General features: G+C 36.3%; 2 protein-coding genes across 4 annotated transcripts in view; both read left to right on the top strand.

Annotated features, from left to right (window-relative positions):
- LOC107707688 (probable E3 ubiquitin-protein ligase RNF144A-A) overlaps positions 1 to 19,587 on the top strand; it is a 41,002-nt gene extending 21,415 nt beyond the window's left edge. For both annotated transcript variants that reach the window (XM_016511777.1, XM_016511778.1), the window contains exons 2-8: positions 1,394 to 1,544; positions 3,757 to 3,861; positions 5,263 to 5,323; positions 9,548 to 9,758; positions 13,087 to 13,234; positions 13,439 to 13,528; positions 16,251 to 19,587. In XM_016511777.1, coding sequence (XP_016367263.1) covers positions 1,410 to 1,544; positions 3,757 to 3,861; positions 5,263 to 5,323; positions 9,548 to 9,758; positions 13,087 to 13,234; positions 13,439 to 13,528; positions 16,251 to 16,382 — 882 coding nt within the window. In that variant the 5' untranslated portion in view covers positions 1,394 to 1,409 and the 3' untranslated portion in view covers positions 16,383 to 19,587. The remainder of the gene's footprint in view (positions 1 to 1,393; positions 1,545 to 3,756; positions 3,862 to 5,262; positions 5,324 to 9,547; positions 9,759 to 13,086; positions 13,235 to 13,438; positions 13,529 to 16,250) is intronic.
- A 611-nt stretch (positions 19,588 to 20,198) lies between these two features.
- The window catches only part of LOC107707689 (disintegrin and metalloproteinase domain-containing protein 17-like), a 31,688-nt gene continuing 31,132 nt past the window's right edge, over positions 20,199 to 20,754 (top strand). For both annotated transcript variants that reach the window (XM_016511779.1, XM_016511780.1), the window contains exon 1: positions 20,199 to 20,566. In XM_016511779.1, coding sequence (XP_016367265.1) covers positions 20,452 to 20,566 — 115 coding nt within the window. In that variant the 5' untranslated portion in view covers positions 20,199 to 20,451. The remainder of the gene's footprint in view (positions 20,567 to 20,754) is intronic.

Below are 20,754 nucleotides of genomic sequence, written 5' to 3' on the forward strand. Positions count from 1 at the left end.
ATTTAAGTATTTAGAGAGTGAGGGGAGACTCGATTTCATCTTTCAAAGTGCTTCATAAGAGTGGGCGGATGCTAAAGATTATGCAGTTCTCTGATTGGGGGAGAATTCTTAACAGAATTATGGGTAATGTAGTTTCCCTCCAGTATTCCCGCACTGTTAAAAGTGATTATTTAAAAAATAAGATTAAATAACAGGGACTGATGGCTTCACCAAAAGCATTTACCATTGATCAATGACCTTGTAGTTCACACTCCTGTCCTCAAAGGTTTATAAGTAATAGTTATCAATTCCCCTGTGGAGAAAATGAATGGGATTTTTACATCCGGAGCCTTACTGTTGCACTCTATAAGGCTTTGACAACCAACTAGCACACAATTGTGCCACATTTCCATATAAAAATTAGAAATCTTTATTTATCAGAACACAACTAGGGTGAATTAATTTGTTTTTAGGCGAGTTTCATGCAATGCCATAGAGTTGTGCCATAAACAGCACCTGCGTAACTTGGTGTTACAGTAAGTGCTTTCCGGTAACTAGCACTAAACCTGAACCACTACACCACACCACTCTGTACAGCACTGACTGAAATGTTTAAAAGCATCCTGAGTGATTCTCAGCACAAGATACCTGAAATACAGACCAAAGTTTCTTCCCTCATCCTGCCACAAGTGCAGAATAGCACCTGCCTTAAATACTCGTTCCACCATCATCAAAAGCGCATCTGCCTCATTCCCCATCCCCTGTTGCCTAGCAGCCAAGTCAGAGTGTTGATGTTCTCGCATGCACTTCCTGTAAACACTTAAGACACGAGCCTCTCTGTGCAAAACAGCCCACTTCAGCGTCAGAAAATGGAAGTGTCTCATAGTCGAGACTTCCAAAAATATCCCTCTCTGAAAAACTGTAAAAAGGAAAGACGTAGGCAGAGAGTAAAGTAAGATTTTTTTTTTTCTCTCTCCCGACCTTCTCATTTATGGAGTACCACGCAGTGAAGTCATCTTTCATTCAGCAGCAGAAGAGGAAAATTTGCTCCATATATCTGTCCCGACTTCTCATTCCATTACAGTCAGACTAGACTCCCGAACGCATCTCAGAAAAGCACTTTGTGGCCAGGCCTTCAGTTATATAATATAAATGGGGGTAAATGTATTTGACCCTTTCAGCACCGCATCTGTTAGACCTTCTCTAAACTAAATGTAGCTAATTTAATGTGTATTTAGAGGGTTGGTGTTTGTGATGCCTTGGATATTAGCGCTGGGCATCACAAAAGCACTTATCATTGCTGCAGCAGCAGTTGGCACTTCAGATTGACAGCGGTTAAAAGCTTTGCGCTGGTTGTATAGGTGTATTAAAGTGTGTGGGCTTTCTCTAATAGCAGCTATTCTGTGTTTTTCAGCTCTGCGGCAGGCATCATGACCACAGCTAGGTACCGACCCACCTGGGATTTGGCCCTGGACCCGCTGGTGTCCTGTAAGCTGTGTCTGGGAGAGTTTCCCTTGGAGCAAATGACCACCATCACCCAGTGCCAATGCGTCTTCTGCACTCTGGTGAGTAGCATCTAAATATGGATTTCAGGGGTCAAAAACAGGTTTCAAGAAATGACTAATTTTATTTTTTTTAATTTAATTTTAAAACAAATAAATAACAAATACAAATGAACAATATTAATAATTATTATAAATAATTATTTTTAATTTTATGTTATCAAAGTAAAGTAAAATAAATGATAAATAATGAAAAAATAAATAAATAAATAAATAAAGTTTTTACCTTATTTTAAAGGGGTCATATGATGCTTTTTTTAAAGATCATTATTTTGTGTATTTGGTGTAACAGAATATGTTGACATGCTTTAATGTTCAAAAAACACATTATTTAGAAATGTATAAAATGTGTGTTAAATCTTTAAACAAAATGTTTTTAAATAATAGAGTGGATACTCCCTGGCGTAATATTTTACATTTGGGAGAGGGCGAGTACCCTGAATGGAGAGCGTTGTACAAGTCACCATTGACTAAAAAAATTGGGGATCTGCAGTGGAGAATTTTACACGGTGCAGTGGCAGTTAATGCCTTTATCGCAGTTTTAAATCCTGATGTTGGTCATGATTGCCCCTTCTGTCTGCAGAGAGAAACTGTATTTCACGCATTTATGCAATGTTCTAGACTTGAGCCTTTGTTTACTGTTTTACAGAATTTATTTTTGGGTTTTGGTGAGACTTTTTCTATTAGGATTTTTATTTGTGGGTTTAAATATGTTCAGAGAAAACAATTTAAATGTCAGCTTTTGAATTTTTTATTAGGTCAAGCTAAAATGGCTATCTATGGTACTAGGAAACACAAAATTGAACGAAACATGAGTTATAGTTTATTGGCAGTTTTTTTTAATTCAGTAAAATCTAGAATTCTCATTGATTTTCGTTATTTTAAAGCTATGGATGATCTTCTTTCTTTTGACTTGATCTGGTGTAATGGTGGAGCTTTGTGTGAGGTTTTTGAAAACACTGGTTTTTGGCCCAAATTTTGCTTAATTGTCTGTAAATTGACTCGATTGTCTGGATGATGTGTTAATATTGTTGTAATAAAGTTTTTTTCGAAATCTAATGATCTCTCTCACTCACTCACTCACTCACTCACTCACTCACTCACTCACTCACACACTCACTCACTCACTCACTCACTCACTCACTCACTCACTCACTCACTCACAATCAGCTTGTAACACTCCAAAGAGAAAGGGAAACTTGAAATCACATCATATGACCCCTTTAAGAATGAAGATTAATTCTCTGGATTATTTCATTCTTGATCGCTGTCTTTAGGTTTCACTGTTTTAGGTACAGAACAGCTAAAAATAAATCAGTGGGATTCTTACATAAGCTTCAGACATTTTGAAACATGTCTATATTTAATAAGCACAGAGTTCACAGCTATAGACAGATTCTCTACAGGCTGAGTTGTTTTTTGTTTTAGCAATGTGATTTACAGTCCAGTAATAAACATTTGAGGCTTCTTCAACCCTCAGAGGTTTTCTGTTCTGGGAGCAGTTTCCCTTTGCTGTGTTTTTACACTGATCTGAGACCAGTTTTATTTATGTCTTGAGGTTACAAGCAACATTTGGGGAAAGGGAAGCTTCTGAAGTAGGGTAAAGGGAAAACATCTCCTCATCTGACTCTAAGAGGCCTTGTCTTGGATGTGTCTGAGCTCACTGGAGACAAAACTGCCTTTGTGTCTTAAGTGAAGAATGTTTATGGAAACAACTCCCTCAGAATTTTCCTTGGCGAGCATTCCTAAAAGCTCAGATCCATTTAGTTTCTTGGTCTGTTTAGATCAAAATGTTATTTGTCTGATATTTTTTCTTTTTTTCTTTTCTTTTCTTTTCTTTTTTAGAGAGAGAGAGTGGGAGAGAGAAAAAAACATTACCTCTTTTTTTTTTTTCTCCTGAAGCATAAAATAAATAATAATAATAAAAAAATTAATGGCCTATTAAAACAGTGAGTTCACAAATTGCTAACATTGGAGGATAATTAGTCTTGGACAAGTGACTGCGTCTTCGTTAAATTGAGATGTTACACGTCGTAATTGTTTTGAGGAAGTTAACAGTTCATTACAAGTGGTTAAGTGCTTCTGTACTCGCACTCGCACAGACATATTGAGCAATTTAAACAGCTGAAAGCGTTAAAAGCTGAATTTGCTTACCCATAATATATTTTTTCTACATTTTCTTTTTATTAACTGATTTTTAATGTCTTATTATTAGTGCCTGAAGCAGTACGTGGAACTTCTCATCAAAGAGGGCTTTGAAACGGCCATCAGCTGTCCAGACTCAGCCTGTCCAAAACGTGGACATTTACAAGAAAATGAGGTAATGTCAACATACACTACTGTTCATAAGAGTAGGTTGTGATTTTGTGGGTACAATTTTTTATTTTTTTATTTTTTTAAGAAATCAATACATTTAGTCAGCAAGAAATTGCATTGGTGTGATTGGACAGTAAAAACTGTCTACATTTGTTTTATTTCTATTCAAATAAATGCTGTTCTTTTGAACTTTCTGTTCATCAAACAATAATGAAGAAAAAAAACAATTGTGGTTTCCTCAAATATTAAGTAGCACAACTGTTGTCAACATTGATAATAATAATAAATGTTTCTTGAGCACTAAATCAGCATATTAGAATGATGTCTGAAGGATCATGTGACACTGAAGACTCGCGCAAGGAATGCTGAAAATCCAGCTTTGCCATCACAGGAATAAATTACATTTTAAAATATAATAAAATAGAAAACACTTATTTTAAATTGTAATAATATTTAACAACATTACTATTTTACTCTTATTTTAGATCAAATAAATGCAGCCTTGATGAGCATAAGAGACTTTTACTACGTTTAAAACATTTAAAAATCGTTCCCAAACTTTCAAATGGTAGTGTACATATTCCTGTATTTTGTATACATTTTTTTTTTTTAAGCAGCATTCATGTCAGGGACTTTATAGTTTTAGCATCAAGGTTTTCAACGAGGGGTCCTTGAATCTGCTTTAGAGGGTCCTTGAAGATGTAAAAAACTAATTATAAGGATTAATATACATGAAAAAAATACAGAGCTAATGATATGTTAAACATTGTATAATGTAGTTATGTTAATCTGCAGTTTTGCTAATCTGCTAATGCAGCTTTATCAACAAACCCTGCAATAGTCACAGCCTCTGAAAAAAAAAACAGACAAATACATTACTTTCCAAATAAAAATCCTAAAATGAATCCGTATCTCATCAAGAGGAGATTAAAACACTTTTAGTATAAAATGGATGCTGAAACCTCTCCAGTCGGACTCTCCCCTCGGTGGCTTGCACCGCAAAATCCTTCCATGTATGAGGTCAGTCCGAGGGCAGGGTTCCTCCTCTGCGCTGCAGGCTCATTGTGAGGATGGCTGGCTCGTTCAGTATCAAAGCAGCTAAACCAGATGAGTCAGTCCCAGATGCAAAGCATCAGAGCAACTAAAGTGAATCCTTAACTAAAGTATGTTATTTCTGCACCGCTAGCATCACCAAACTCAACTGCAAAAATTCACTATGCATATTCCTGCTGTGTTGTTTGATCTCGAGACGGTGATTAGATTGAAAACCATATTTGATGTTGGGTGTGTGTTTACCCCGATCCAACTGAAATGCTAAATGCAATGTCTGCAAAACGAAGAGTGCTTTCATATCCATCAGACCACATTGCTTCATAATTGATTGTTCTCTCTCTTTCTCTCTCAGATTGAATGCATGGTGGCCGCAGAGATAATGCAGAGGTACAGGAAGCTGCAGTTTGAGAAGGGTAAGTGGAAAGAGGCTGTCTGTCCATCGGGGGGCAATTAGTATCAGACAGCAGCAGATGAGGCACGTGTGTGTGTTTGTTGATGGTGAGCTCCATGCTTACTGTCCTAGATGACTCAGGGTGACTCACAGTAGACAAATAGGCCGGCACAGGTGTACATGTGAGGATGAAAGGGTTGTGAGTGGACTTGCACTGGACACGTGTAGGTCCAGCTGACCTCATGCTGTCACAGAATGGAGGCTTTTACCTTGTGCTGTCTGCATTTCTAACAATGAGAGCCTACCACCTGCCGACACCTAGTTTAACTCTGCCTCATTGTGTTAACTGGTTTTTTTTGTATTTTCTGATTATCATTTGGGCGAGGAAAAACCCCCCAAAAAAACAGAAAACGCCACATTTAAACCCGCTTTGTCCACGTGAGCACCAAAGTTTAAAAACTCATGCTGACTGCCATACCACAGTCCTGACATTCAGTTTTGAATCTTAAAACATATTCTAGCCATACTTTTTTTCAGTGTAAAAGTAAGCTATTTCCTGTGCATGTACGAGACGTCTGATTCATTAGCCACTATAGGTAAATAACTAGGAGAATAGCAAAGTGCAGAAAACAGTAAATATAGCTACAAACCAGTGTGATTATTATTACAATAATACATTTAAATAATGTAAGTAACAAATACCAGCTTGCAATATCAAGCAGCATAACTGACATTCAAGCTAAAAATGGCCACACCTGCTCTTCTGTTAAAAATAAGGTGGACATTGTGTTTCAAAAGAGTGTTTAATAGTGGAGTGTTTAATGATTGTTTTCAAACAGGTTTCTAAAACACTCCCCCAGACAGCAAATAGCTCCGCCCCAAACTCATACCATTGGTTGAGCCAGCCATATCAAGCTGATCAGGATGACGTCAGGATAAATTGCAATATTTTGATTGAACCACAGTGTTTACACTTCAGTGAATCTATTATATAAATTTGCCTATATAAATACATATTTATATTTGCGTTCATATATAATGATGGCAAAAAAGTATTTAAACATTAATAAAATAATCTTCATCTTTAAGACAAGCAGAATGGATTTGCATAGCAGTATTTCCACAGGCAATGTTGTTATGCTTTTATACAACAGTTCTTTCTGGTCCTCGAATCTGATTGGCTGAGAGCCTTTTCCAGGAGTGCGATATTTTAGTGATAACACAACTCCAACCATTTCACCGTTTGTATCGCTCCGCTTTCAGTATTTCTCACAGCGAGTGTCATGGGGGATGCCCGAATCCACTATAATTTTATAAATAATACTGTTTTTGTGTCACGGAATGTGGTTTTAAGAGTTTTTAAGCGAGTTTTTTGAGATGTGAGCTCCAAGGCGTCAGCGGCCATTCAGCGCCCATGAACCCGCTGAGAGCAGCCTTACCTCGGCCAGTTCTTTTGGAATTTAGTAACCCAAGGTAAACTATGAACAGTGTTAAAATCCAGGATCACAATTACACAAATTATCCTTGGCTAACAATTTAGAAGTGCAAGAGGCCCAACTTCATACCTTTGGCAGTGCAATTTCCTGGCTTCATAATCCAGGGTTTAAAGCTTTACAACCCCTCTGTCGAAATTACAAGAGTGAATCTCAGGGTGGACTTAAAGTGGGCTTAACCTGGGATTTAAAAAGACTTAAGTGAAGTTAAAATGAAGAGTCTTTGTGTTCCCTCTCTGTATCTGAATCAGTCTGTGTACTGACCTCAAATGCCTTAAATTTTTAGCAAATGTAGCTTCAAGTCAGAAATCTCCAAGATTAAAAAACTTTTAAAGAGTAAATTAGACCCGTGTTAATTGGATACGCTTGATCAAAAGCATACATGTTCCCTTAAACAGAAAAGACCAGAGGCTCTGTGCCATATGCTCGGCATATGAATCTTCTTTCATTATTTCCATCAGTAGGGGATCCCAGACTCTGAGAGTCTGCAGTAGTTTGAACCACAGGATACATTTGCTTGAGACATACTCTCTGTCCACCCCGCTCCAGGTCATTGCATTGCTTTGAAAAGGGAGAAAAACTACATGTAGTTACGTGGTCCAGTGCTGTGATCCTCTCTTTCTGTCTCTCTTAGGTTTGAAATCAAGGTTTTCATGCTTTCGTATGAGAATCATGGCAGCAACATCATCATAAATGAGAGACTTGCAGAGAGAGAGAGAGAGAGTTAAAATGCGTTCATTTAGCTAATCAGTGTTCCTGGAAACTGGAGCGGAATGGTGGCTATAACATATCCACACTCCCAGAAGCCAAGAGTTCATGTGGAGTCATGCGTGGACTGCCGTGTTAGATGGAGAGGACAAGTGTGAGTGTGTTCGGTTTGTGAGATTCTCACAGTGCACTCGGGGACAGACGAAAATGCATGCCATCCTGACTCAACAAGATGGCTAAAAATGGCATTCAGCAGATATTATGAAAGGCCTCTTTCTAACATAATTGCCCTCAACCGCACATTACATACATAACCGAGCTTAGCCATATGTCACTATGTAATATGTCACGAACTAGTAAAACCATTATGAAACGTATAATTATGTCTCTAATTTCTTATTGAATTGGCAACATTCGAAGCTATATATAGAGACCAGAATATCATAGGGACACATGACTCTTTTGATGCAAACCAGTAAGCAACCCAGGCCCCTTGGCAACCACCAAGAACAACCTAGAAGCAATGGCTGCGTCTCAATCGTCTGCCTAGCTCCCGAGCTCGTGAATCAGTATATCGTGTACATGAATCTGGGCAATGCTAAGGACCTTGGCTTACTACGCATTGGGACAGTGACGTACATTGTTGTAGAATGTCACTGACTGCAAAAACAGGCAGGACCTATTTCTTTTTGATATTATTTTTTAATTCTCTTTAAACACATTGTTCTGTTACATGTCCTTTCAACATTTCAGCCAAATATTAATTATAAATGTTAACTAGATGTGTTCACTATCTGTCTAGCGATGTTGTCTTTTCAAATCTTCTTTCACATGTCATTATATTTATCTAGTTGGCTTGTGTGGTTTATGTTTCGTGCTTCAGAAATGTGACGTAATTTCCAGTAAGGGAGCATAGTGAGCATCGATGCTCCCTACTGTAGTTTTTGCGGTGCATTGTGGGATTTTTCAGGGAACGAAAGTTCCAGTGTACTGGTAGGATTTTGCGATTGATATAGCCCTTAAAATGGTTGACTCCCGGATCAGTGCCCTGACTACTGAATTAGGGAGCAATCTAACCTCCTAGCAAAACCTTAGTAACCACCAAGAACAAGGCCCTAGAAACCATCAAGAGCATCATAGAAACCACCTTTCAAGGCCCTAGAATCTACCTTGAATATTCTAGTAACCACATAGCAATGTCTTGGCAACCATTCAGAACATCTTAGAAACCACCCAGAAGCATGCAAGTGATTGCCTAGCAGCGTCCTAGCAGCCACTCATAGCACCATAGAAATCACCTAGAAATGCCTGAGTGACCAACTAGAAACAACCTTGTAAGGCACTTGCAACCACAAAGAGCACCCTAGAAACAAATCTGCAGTACCCTAGCATCAACCAGGAACACCTAGCAAACACCAATAACAAAGGCCCTTTTAAACCATCTAACAATGACCTAGTAACCACTTGGCGACGTCCTAACAACTACCAGGACACCCTAGAAACTGTCTAGCAAAATCATAGGAAACGGAGAACCAAGGCCATGATTAACAACCTAGCAACCCCTAGCACCCTAGAAACCAGCTAGAAATGCCTCAGAAACAACTCAGAACAGCCTTAAACTACCTAGAAATGTTCTAGCAACACCCAGACATCCGGATCTTTTGCACAGTCAAGCACCAATCACATTTCATCAGAGAATATAAATCTAGCTACTATTAAATGTAATTATTTATTGAACAATAGTGTCTCCGCCTCCTGTTGTGCCCAGCCATAAACTGTGGTAAAATCAGTGTAACGCACAGACCTCATGCAGCTTTTTGCCTTAATGAAATCTAATGTAACTAATGAATTTATGCACAGCTATGATTGGTAGCAGCTCTGGTATCTTGTTCCTGAGGGCTTATGAGGCCATAGCTGTTCTTTTCTTTCACCCTTCCATCTCTGACAGCGTAACCATGGTGACCTGTCAGCCCGCATCAGCAGTAAGCAGCCTAAAATACACTCGCGGAAACCGCGTCTGATCTCTCATCTTTCACCCCCTGCAGAGGTGTTGCTGGACCCGAGCCGGACCTGGTGCCCGTCCTCCACGTGCCAGGCCGTGTGCAAGCTGAAGGAGTCTGACACGGCGCTTCCGCAGTTGGTGCGGTGCAACGTTTGCACACTTGAGTTCTGTTCCGCCTGCAAGGCCAGCTGGCACCCGGACCAAGACTGCCAACAGAACGTTCCCATCACCGCGTTTCTACCCGGAGAGAGCAGGTACTGTTGCCTGTTAAAGACATTTTCTAGATTCGGTACAGGTTGAGTTTAATCAACAGCACTTTTTGCATAATGTTAATAATGTTTTTTTTTAAAGCCAAATATCTCAGGTTGCAATTGAAGTGAATGAGGCCAATCTGTAAACTTTAAAATGCTTTGTTTCAACTGTGTAGCCACAACAATAAGTTAATATGACTTTAGTGTCAAAAGAACCTGAACGTTTTTGTGTAATATCCAATAAAACATTAATACTTTGTTGCCATGACAATGTAATGCCTATAACTGTAAAGCGACTGTAAAAATTATACGAACAACCTTAGAGTTTGAATAATTCACAAAATAATTAATGTAGGGGTTTTTATAAAATTATACAATACCATTCAAAAATTGATTTTTTTATTATTAATATTTTTATTCAACAATGACACATCAACTTGATCAAACATGACAGTAAAATACATTTATATTGTTACAAAATATGATGTTTAAAATGCTGTTCTTTTGAACTATCTATTCAAAAAATAATCCTGAAAAATCACCGTTTCATTGTTTCCACAAAAATATTAAACCGCACAACTGTTTTCAACATTTATAATAATAAGAAACGTTTCTTGAGCACCAAATCAGCATATTAGAATGATTTCTGAAGGATCATGATACTGAAGACTGGAGGCTACTTAATTCAGCTTTGTCATCACAGGAATAAATTACATTTTAAAATATATTAAAATAGAAAATATTTATTTAAAATTGTAATATTGTATAATACTACTGTTACTGTATTTTGATCAAATAAATGCAACCTTGGTGAGCATAAGAGACTTCTTTCAAATAAAATAAATAAATAAATACAAATTTAAAATATTACCAAACCTAAACTTTTCACATTTTTGCTTTAAGAAAATCACTTCAGTTGTAATGATTTACTTGTATTATAAATAAGACAAAGGATGAGTCAATATTAATTATCTTTTGGGGTACATTTTGCCACAGATGTTGTTGATTGAGCTTATCTTGTACTGAACATAGAATATTCCTTTAAGTCTTATCGTCCTCATTCATCAGCAGTTGCGTCTCGGTGTAGTTTTGTCTCTTTGATGTACATTTAAACGCTCCCATCCTCCCCACTGGTCCTTATGTGAATCCAGCTGTCACTATGAGGCATGTTCTGTGTAATGATGTTCGATGTTGATAAGTCGACATGAGTTTTGAAATGAAATACCGTAATCCATCTGTGTTTTTCTGCACTATTGAACATACTCATCATTCACTCTAAGAATGGATCTTCTGCTTCTAGTTGTTGAAGAGCGCTTTTCTCTTGGCTCAGTAAGCCAGAGATTCATGCACAGGTCTTATTTGACATTCCTGTCACACGCACACTTCATTCAAAACCAAAAGCATCATTGAGCAGAGTTTCTGATATTTGATCTTGGGTCATACAGGAATGAACACTCAGCCTGCTCTGAAGTGAATTGCTTCATTAATGCACACTAGTCATAATACTGCAAAGAGCCTTTCAAGTTTACAGCTCAATTTCTGTATCATTTCATGTTTGAGATTGCACCTAAGCTCCTAAAGTATATCTCAGAGTGAAATAAACAGTCTTTAGACAGCATGAAATCAAATTGGACTCAATTTACACTTTAAACGGGCTGTTGGTTCCTTAAGGAACTATGAGCTGACCAGACTCTTTAAAAAAAAAAGTTAATATATTTAAATATATTAAATTCATTAAGTCATTTTTAGGTTACTTGACATTTTAAACAGTGTACTTGATAATGAATATATGCTAATACATAAATACTATTCCAAAGAAAAACAAATGTTTGTATAATCTTTAATTTAAATGTTTTCTTTGCTACTGATGTAACCAAGCATGGCTCAACTAATAAAGATTTTTTTTCTGACCCAGACTAGTCAGTGAAATTTTTACTTGCTCTACCAACATTTTCAGAAATGTTTAGCTTTCTTTCCTATTAATTAATTAATTCATTCATGCATTCATTCATTCATTCAAACTAAAAAAAATAAATAAACAATTCTACACAAAAAGAAAAATTCCAACAAGCTGGAAATTATACAGCACTTTTGCTGGAAAATGATGGCATGCAATGCAAAACATCACTGACAAACATCACTCAAATAATACATTCTTCATGATAGTTTTTCAAGACTGATGGGTTATTTTTGTGTTAGCCAGCTGGATAACATTATCTTGATGACAAATCAACAGAATTTGCAACAACATTGTAGAATAGATCACAGTTTGTATGGCTTAAAAATGGATGTACAAGATCAGTGAACGTAAAACTTTAATTGGCAACTGGCCTAAAACTCTCTCACATTGGCCACAGGCCAGCAGCCATCCTTACTGTTGAGCCCTGCTATGGCTGTGTGGGCAGAGAAAAAAATATCAATAATGTCTTACCTTATTAGAATTAATAAGCCCACTTAACCCTACATGATTTCCTGCTGAATATCCCCCCCAAAAAGTTTAAATTTAAATGCATTTCACGTGCCATATAATGTTGTCCTTAATGTATATCCATTCATATATAACCATTACTCCAGTCTTCAGTGTCACATGATCTTTCAGAAATCATTCTAGTATTCTAAATTGGTGTTCAAAAAACACTTCATATTATCAAAGCTGAAAAGAATTTAATAGTGCTTAATATTTTATCATGTTGCTTAATGGTTTTGTGGATTGAGGTTTCTATGATGAATAGAAAGTTCAAAGGAACAGCATTTATTTGAAATAAAAAATGTTTTTATAACAGTGGAAAAGTCTTTAATGATACCTTTGATCAATTTAATGTGTCCTTGTATCAGTGTCTTTCAAAAAATAAAATAAAATAAAAATAAAATCATACTGACCCCAAACTTTTGAACAGTAGTGTATATATAATCGAATCAGAAATAATCATATTACTAGTATTATTATGATTATTAATACTACTGTACTTTACCAGGTTGCGGTACTGTGAGTCAGACTCTGAGGAGGAGCTGCTGCTGCTGTTTAACGGGCTGTGAGAGGCTTGCTGCACAGTGTCACTTCCCTCAGAATCAATAGAGTGGGAATTGTCCTGGAAATGAATGGGCTTGTACCTGTCAGCTCGGTCCCTGTGGTTCAGCCTCTCCGTTTCCAGTGAACACTGTCCCTGGCTCACAACTCTTTAGTACATATACAAGAGAAGGACCTGTCTGGGTGGAAAAAAAAAAGACTGCACTGTAGTATCATTACCAGTGTTTTTTGTTCTTTGTACCCCACAACCCGGAACAAGAAAAGGGTTCAATTGAACTCTTACTATAATCTTTTTTTTCCCAGTTTGTTCTTTAAGGCTGACGATGACGACGCCCCCATCAAACGCTGTCCCAAATGTAAAGTCTATATAGAAAGAGACGAGGGCTGTGCCCAGATGATGTGTAAGAACTGCAAGCATGCTTTCTGCTGGTACTGCCTGGAGTCTCTGGACGTAAGTGCTCAATATCTCAGCTTAACACTAGTAAAAACATCATGCTGTTATCTTACTGTATTTTTACTGGTCAAGTGGCCGCTGCTTAGGCAGCATGTTAGTCCTTCAATCAAGGCCGTAAATTCACATAGCGTCCTTCACACAGCTGTTCCGAACACCCACGTAGATAATGACTGACCTCTGGTAATGTTGTGTGTTTGACAGGACGACTTCCTCCTGATCCATTATGACAAAGGACCCTGCCGGAACAAATTAGGCCACTCCAGAGCCTCCGTGATCTGGCACAGGACGCAGGTGGGCGCTCACGGGAAGGAGCACACGTTTTCTTCCCCCTTTTTTCTCCTTTGAGATCAGAATGAGTGCACGTGCACCTACACGTGACCGAGTCGTAGGCATCCATTCAGACAGTGTTTATTCAGGAAGTAAGTGGATGTCTGTTCTCGAGCAAGTGATACTTGCTGTTTCACAGCAGATTGTAATGCAAGACGGTCACTTTGGGACAAATTCACTAAAATTATTCATCAAATGATGGAGAAGAGCAGTATAACCAGACATATATTTAGAAGAGCAATTCAGACTTGGGTACTCCCTCCTCACTTTGTGTTTCATTTGTTAGACTAAATAATAATAGGAGAATATCACATTGAAAAAGGCTGATTTTATAAAAGAATACTAAGAAAACGCCAACTTCATCTTTGAGTGAAAGACATATACAAACAGTTTTCAACATAAGGCTCATTAGACCCACTGTCCATTATGTATTTCTTAATAGCTTTGAAATAATACATTTTCTTATGGTTCAGAGATCAGCACAAATAGTGTTGGAAAAAGCCTCTAAGCGATTTCATTAGGAACTCCGGGAAACCTAGTACGCAGGAAATGCTGTTTGAAACAGTCCTCCAAAACTTTGCTCCTAATTTTCTTTCTTGAAACGAAATTAATATGCTATATAATATTTTCTGTGTGAAGATATATATGCATCATGGTGCCATTTGTTATGATATAACTTAAAATGAAAGTATCAGGATTATTTTATTGCCATTATTATTCTTTTTTGGGTTTATAATAATGACAGTTTTAAGGGGAAATTAGCTTAATTATTATGAAAATATCAATGTAAAAAAATTAAAAAAAATAACCTTAATTGTCAATTTTCTTTATGCAAAATGTTTGTTTTATTTTAATTTTGAGGTGTAATTCTGATGCCCTTATTCACCTTTTGAACTGTCAGAAAGTTCAGAAAGATTCTTCACACACATCATTTCATATGCTGAACATAATATCATAAAGGTGAGATGGCCTTGAAACTGTGAGGCGCTTTCAGTACTTTTGCACAAAGACATCTGTTGCTCTGCAGGGAGGAGTGAGTCATATTAAGCTTCATAAGAGCGCAGCGGTTCTGTTCCAGCCCTACAAGTTTACATTTTATAAAGCTTCAGCCCAGTAGCATCAGAAATTTGATTCTTTATGAACTGGTAAAGATGGAGCTGGTGGGCTCAGCCGGTCCCGGGTTTGCCAACACTCTTCCATTATGCCGCTCTGCCATTCCACATGAGAGCTCTGAGAAAGAGAGAAATACATTGAGGGCAATTTACATAGAAACAGAAATAGTGTGCAACACTGAAATTTGTCCCATGATAAATGGGTGTGATTGTCTTCCTCGGAATGCTGAGAAGATTCCGCTTGGAAATAGAGGTCAGTTGTATCCTATTCCCTGTTTTACATCCAGAGAAAATCAATTTCACATGGTGCTCTGCCCTACAGTCATGTGAATTATGTGTAATTTTGTTGGCCCATGATGATGACAGCTTCTAAATATATAGTTCATGCATTAAATGAACTCGATCGCTTCCATTTTGTAACGGTTATAAATTGTAAGGATCTGACGCCCCTATGTGGTGGAGAATGATGCTACATCAAAAATGTGTTTATATGGGTATTTTTGCCCTTTTTTGTTTTATTTTTGTATCTTTTCTCACTTTTTTTGGTAGCATAGTAGAAACAAAAAATAGGCACACTTTTCCAGCTTGCAAAAAATATCTAAATGTATTCAGCAACGTGGAATAAGTTTTGACACAAAATGTTGCTGATTAAATGTTTATATTTTTTGCAAGTGGGATTTTTGGTGTTAACCTATGCTATGAACCTATCAGTTGTTCTACAGTTGTGCAGGGTTAATTGTTTATTGATTGACAGCAGAGTAGAAAGAGTGCAGAAAATGATGGAGAGAAGAAGGGATAGCAAAATTAGGAAACAAATGTTCATATATTGTCTTGCTTTCCCCGGAGAAAAAAAAAAAAAATCTTGTGAAACATTTTCACATTGTTTCGAAACAATGACAGTTCATATGATCATATCAATGGCCAAGTGTCAATCAAAGAAAAACACAAACAAACACCTTAATTTAGCCAACGATATTTTAAAATACAATTCAAGATCTGAATTAAAAATTATATTTTAAAAATATATCAGGATGTCCTGATATGATAATGAAGAAAAAAAACACATATTAAAAGAATATAAAATCTTGACTTTTTATTAAGTTTATTGTTATTTTTTAAGAAGAAAAAAAACTGCTTCAAATTATCTTAAAATATCAGATAATTTGACCTTTTTAAGGCAAGACTAGTTGATTTTGTTAAAATGTCATGTGGTGCAATTTCCTAAAAACTTCTTATAATACTTAATATAATATAAATGAAAATATTTAATTTACAAGTCATGATGTTTGTTTAAAAAAGTATTTATAAAATGTATTATATTTAAAATGTTTTTCAAATATTAAGATTGTATTTAATGTGTAAGGAAACTATATTATTCATTTTTACTTGATCGTTAAACCACATGGCAATAAATTAACTTATTTATGGTATAAAGGTTTTTCGAAGCCAATATGAATACAAGTACAAGAGAACTTGGTACATGTGTTGTAAACTAGATTGTATTTATTTTATTTTTTTGGAAACCCCTATATGTGATTGACGCTCATATGTTGTTTTCTTCTCTTTCTCCACAGGTTGTTGGTATCTTCGCCGGCTTCGGCCTCCTCTTACTGGTAGCTTCTCCGTTCCTGCTGCTAGCCACACCATTCGTGCTGTGCTGTAAGTGCAAGTGCAGTAAAGGCGACGATGACCCTTTACCCACCTAACAGCCCGGCGTGAGCAGTCCCTGTACCAGGAATTCCGGTCATCTCCTTTAATCGCTTTTCTTTTCCTCCTCCGCCTTCGAGCTCTTCATCAACCGGTGGGACTTGCGCATTTGAAGCCATCTCACGCCACGGTTACTGTCACAGCTGTCAGTAGGCTCCATCCCGGCAGGCCTGATAAGTCTAAAGGACACTTCATGAGCCTGCTGCTTGCTTAGGTGGAGGAGAGCTGGGGGTTCCCTCCGCAGTAACAAAAGGGATGTTACTGAAGGAGCACAGCGCAGTTCCATCCGGGCGCTTGTCTGATTTGTGGATGTTTCGCATATGTGGCTGTTCAGGAGGGTTCTGTTCTAATAGAACATACTGTATATTCAGTGTGTTTATGTCTGTTTCTGTGTGCATAGTAGCATTTCAGTCACTCGGCCTATTCTTTATTACTTGTTTTGCACAGATAAGGGGCTTTTTGTCACTTTAAATGCTCTAAAGTCAGTAGATTTCAGTTTTGGCTCAAATGTACAGCTATAGTGCTACTTCAAATGTTTATTAACTGCTAAATTTTGCATTCAAAAGTTTTTAATAGCATGTTTGTTTGCTTTTTCATGTCAAGTTATTGTCTTTCGGTCTGAAACTATTGACAACCCAAGTTTGATTTGGCTGATTTTGGCCAATTTGGCGAATTTTTAGCCTTCAGATTGAGTCACTGACCTCCCTGGATTTAAATCATATATATGATTCCAAAGCAGGGCTGTTCTATGAGTTTACAATGCCAAATATTGACCTACTGTCTTTAATTTTTTTTTCGCCCCATAATAATAATAATAATTATTATTATTATTATTATTATTATTCAATTTTGTTTGTAGCTAAAGTTCAACTCCTTGATCATTTTCTCCAGTGAAATGTGACGTCTGGTCATCTTGTAATTTTTGTCAGATAGTTTAAAACTTGCATACAGTTTGTATCACTTGAAAAAAACATTTTGAAATTTTGGAACAGTTCCTGTAATTCTGGCTGGGATTGTACACTGATTTCAAGACTGTTTGGCTTAACATATTCACAAGTCTAGCACTGTTTCTATGCAAGTTCATATAACTTGAAGATAAAAAATATGGTTTCTGCTGTCTTGAACTGAATGGTTGCAATGGGCAAGTTAGTGTAACTTCGTTAAAAGGAAAAATATTTCAATTTATGTTCAAAACGGAGTTGATCAGCTTCTGAAAAGCCTTTACAATCTCAATATTTTTTAAATGATTTCTTTCATTTAATAGACTGATTTTAAAATAGAGGTATGACACTGAATGTCAACGTCTTGCCTGCACCACCTGAAATAGCAAGCGTATGTTCAAAAACTGTTGTGTCATCATATGTAACTCAGAAATATTAAGATCAGAGCACCTGCCATATGTGTAGCTGGATAATATGTAGCTCATTAGGTTTCCTCAATCTTTTTCCCTGTTCTACCATTTTTTGTTATTGTTGTGTAATGGAAATGTGCCATATTGGAGGTTGATATGGCAACGCGAATGTTGTTGTTTTTTTCTTCTTCTTTTGTAATACAATAGTTGTTTGCCCTTTTGAAACTCTCAGTATTCATAAAGTTGATTCCTGGTGAATATTTGATGTTAGTCACCTCCATCCTTTGGTAGCATTATCCTGTTTAAGCCTTAAAGTTTTTGAGTACCTCACTGGTTTTCTCTCGTGTAGCCGAGGGATTTATTTGATTTGATTTTTTTAATCGTTTATTTGTTTATCCTCAGGTCCTCTTAGATAAATAATTTTGGCACTTTTTAACTTGTGTGATGTTTAAAGGAAGACCTTTATGCGTATATAGTTAAAACATTGTGCATGAAATGGCCATGATAAATAATATAGTAATATAACATCTCAGAATTGATTTAGCTACATTATTCTCTGATTATGACAAGCAAAAATCAGCATGATAGATAAAATGAAAGCACAGCATCATTGTCAGTTATGAATAGCAACACACAAGTTACTCGATCAAGCTGAATCTAATTGTGCTCCCATTATTCAGCAACATTTGGCCATTTCATGTAGAATCATATAAAGTAATGCTTATATATACATGTATATATTGACAATCATGCAAAGCAGGTTTCGAAGACATTGATGAGGGAACATTTTTTGACAGTGGGTAAATATATACTCAAAGCAGATCTTTAATGTTGTATGGCCTATATAAATTCAGTTGATTGTGTTTCATTTATGATGTATGTATATATTTTGTTGTAATACTCTGTTTCGTGTTCTTTTTCCATTGTATACAGTGTTTATGAAATATTAGTTGTACAATATAATCGTTTGCTTAATTCAGGGTTATTGAATTTGCACTTTGGCTGTTCATTCAGTCAAGTGCTGTTTTTGTTCTCTTTGTTTGGGTTGCATCATGTTCCCGTTTGAAACACCATTTGTTCCTACATCTAATTAGAAATAATTGTGGCTTTACATGTAAACTGGGAAATACTCCTTGACGTACACTATAGATCTTGCAAACAGCCCAAAACTGTATCGTTCCCGTTTGTAGGAATTTGCTTGTTGCACAAAACTTAACCTTGCAGATTAAACTCCTGTAAGCTCTTATAGTTTGGAGTTAGAGCAAGAATTTGGAAAGCGTGTCTTGTTTTTCCTTTTTCTCAACAGTGGTCTGTTTGCATTGAGGTCTGTCTTTCACTCCTGACATTTGCCTATTCCAAATATTAATAATTATTTTATGTTTTGTACCCCTTTGGATTTGTAAGGACCTTGGTAGTGACCCTTTACCATTGCTTTTAAAACTGGTTTTGCCTCTGACTCTTCCTTAGATGGCCTTTTTATGTATCATTTGTTTGTTTTTGATACGTCATAAAGAGAATATGTTTTATTCTTGGTGAATCAGAACCAAATTCCACTTGTACAGTAAAATTGCATGTATGTGAAGTCTTGAGGATAAAAAAAGAAATACAATTACAAAAATACAACCTATTTGCTTATATTGTCTGTGCCACTAACACCATGATATTAAAATGTATTCATGTTCATTGCTGTTTTTTTCCCCCCTGTAATTTTTATGTCGTCTGCATTTTGGTTCAGATGTCAAGGAAACTGTTTAATAGACCACTGTTGAAAAATATATCATTAAAAACGTGGATTCAGAAATGTTGTATTATGTAATTTCATGACGTGCTGAAAAATAAAATAATGGTTGCCAGATATTTTGTTAAGTAAAATAATTTCACTCTCTTTTCTTAACTTAGTAATTTCATATAATTATGAAACTGGTTATTTGTGTTCAAAATTAACCATATATATATATATATATATATATAGTGTATGTATCTGTATGCCTACTCTAATTCTCATAGATAAATATTTAAATATTGTTTTGCATTACAATTTTTAATTAAATATTTTGTTTTATTACAATAAATAACAATAAATATTGTATTAGCTTATGTCAAATGTATATAATTCTATGATTAATGTTATTTCTAGCTAAATTCTGTATCCATAAATGTATGTGAAGACAAAACCTCCATCTAAAATTTTTTTTGTTTTCAACTATTTCCCATCACTGAATTATATGAAAAGTAAACAAGCATGTATATTTGCTGGAATAATAAGAGAGTTATTGGAAGATTAATTTCTTTCTTTTTCTTTTTCTTTCTTTCTTTCTTTGCACGTATGAAATTTTGTTTATAATGTTAAGTTAGAAAAAGAAAAAAAGCACGACACCGGTTGTAAAAAAAAAAAAAAAGATCCCTCTTCCGAGGAATTCAGTCGTTGCCCGGAAGTAGAGTCGGTGGAATTCTTCCTCAGCGCAAACCAAATGCAGAGGAACCAGTGAAAGACCAACTGAACGCTGTGGCGGTTCGCGGTGTATTTTCTCGTATTTATGTACATTCAGCGGGATCCTATCCTGTCAATTTTGATATTTAAAGCCCTCTGTCATAGTAGTGTTTAATAAGCGGTCGTGAATGTTGGTAAATAACGGACAGTAACTGTTAGATGTTGACAGTTGCGGACTTCACATCTAGACATGGTGCTTTGACAGAAGTGATGCTTCATCGCCAGTATGGAGTCTTTGATATTTTATTTAGTGCTATTAGCTCCACTTTCTATCCATTGTGCGGTGAAACCAGCATCTGTTGAAGAGGACCTGAGAAATCAGGAAGACGTACAAGAGTTTGGTAAGTTACTCCGAGAAAGAAATTCAAATGGACTCAACAAGAAAATTAAATACAAAACTAAACATCTGGGGATATTTGGGGGTTGTCTGGATTTGTGAGTTCAGTCTTGCTTCCTTTTCCTGTTTTGGCTCAGTCATGACTGCTAATGTTAGTTCATTTCCTCCAATATGGAAGCAGCTGCATTTGCA

Source organism: Sinocyclocheilus rhinocerous, unplaced genomic scaffold, assembly GCF_001515625.1.
Source record: "Sinocyclocheilus rhinocerous isolate Xijiao unplaced genomic scaffold, SAMN03320098_v1.1 scaffold415, whole genome shotgun sequence".
NCBI classification, from domain to species: domain Eukaryota; kingdom Metazoa; phylum Chordata; class Actinopteri; order Cypriniformes; family Cyprinidae; genus Sinocyclocheilus; species Sinocyclocheilus rhinocerous.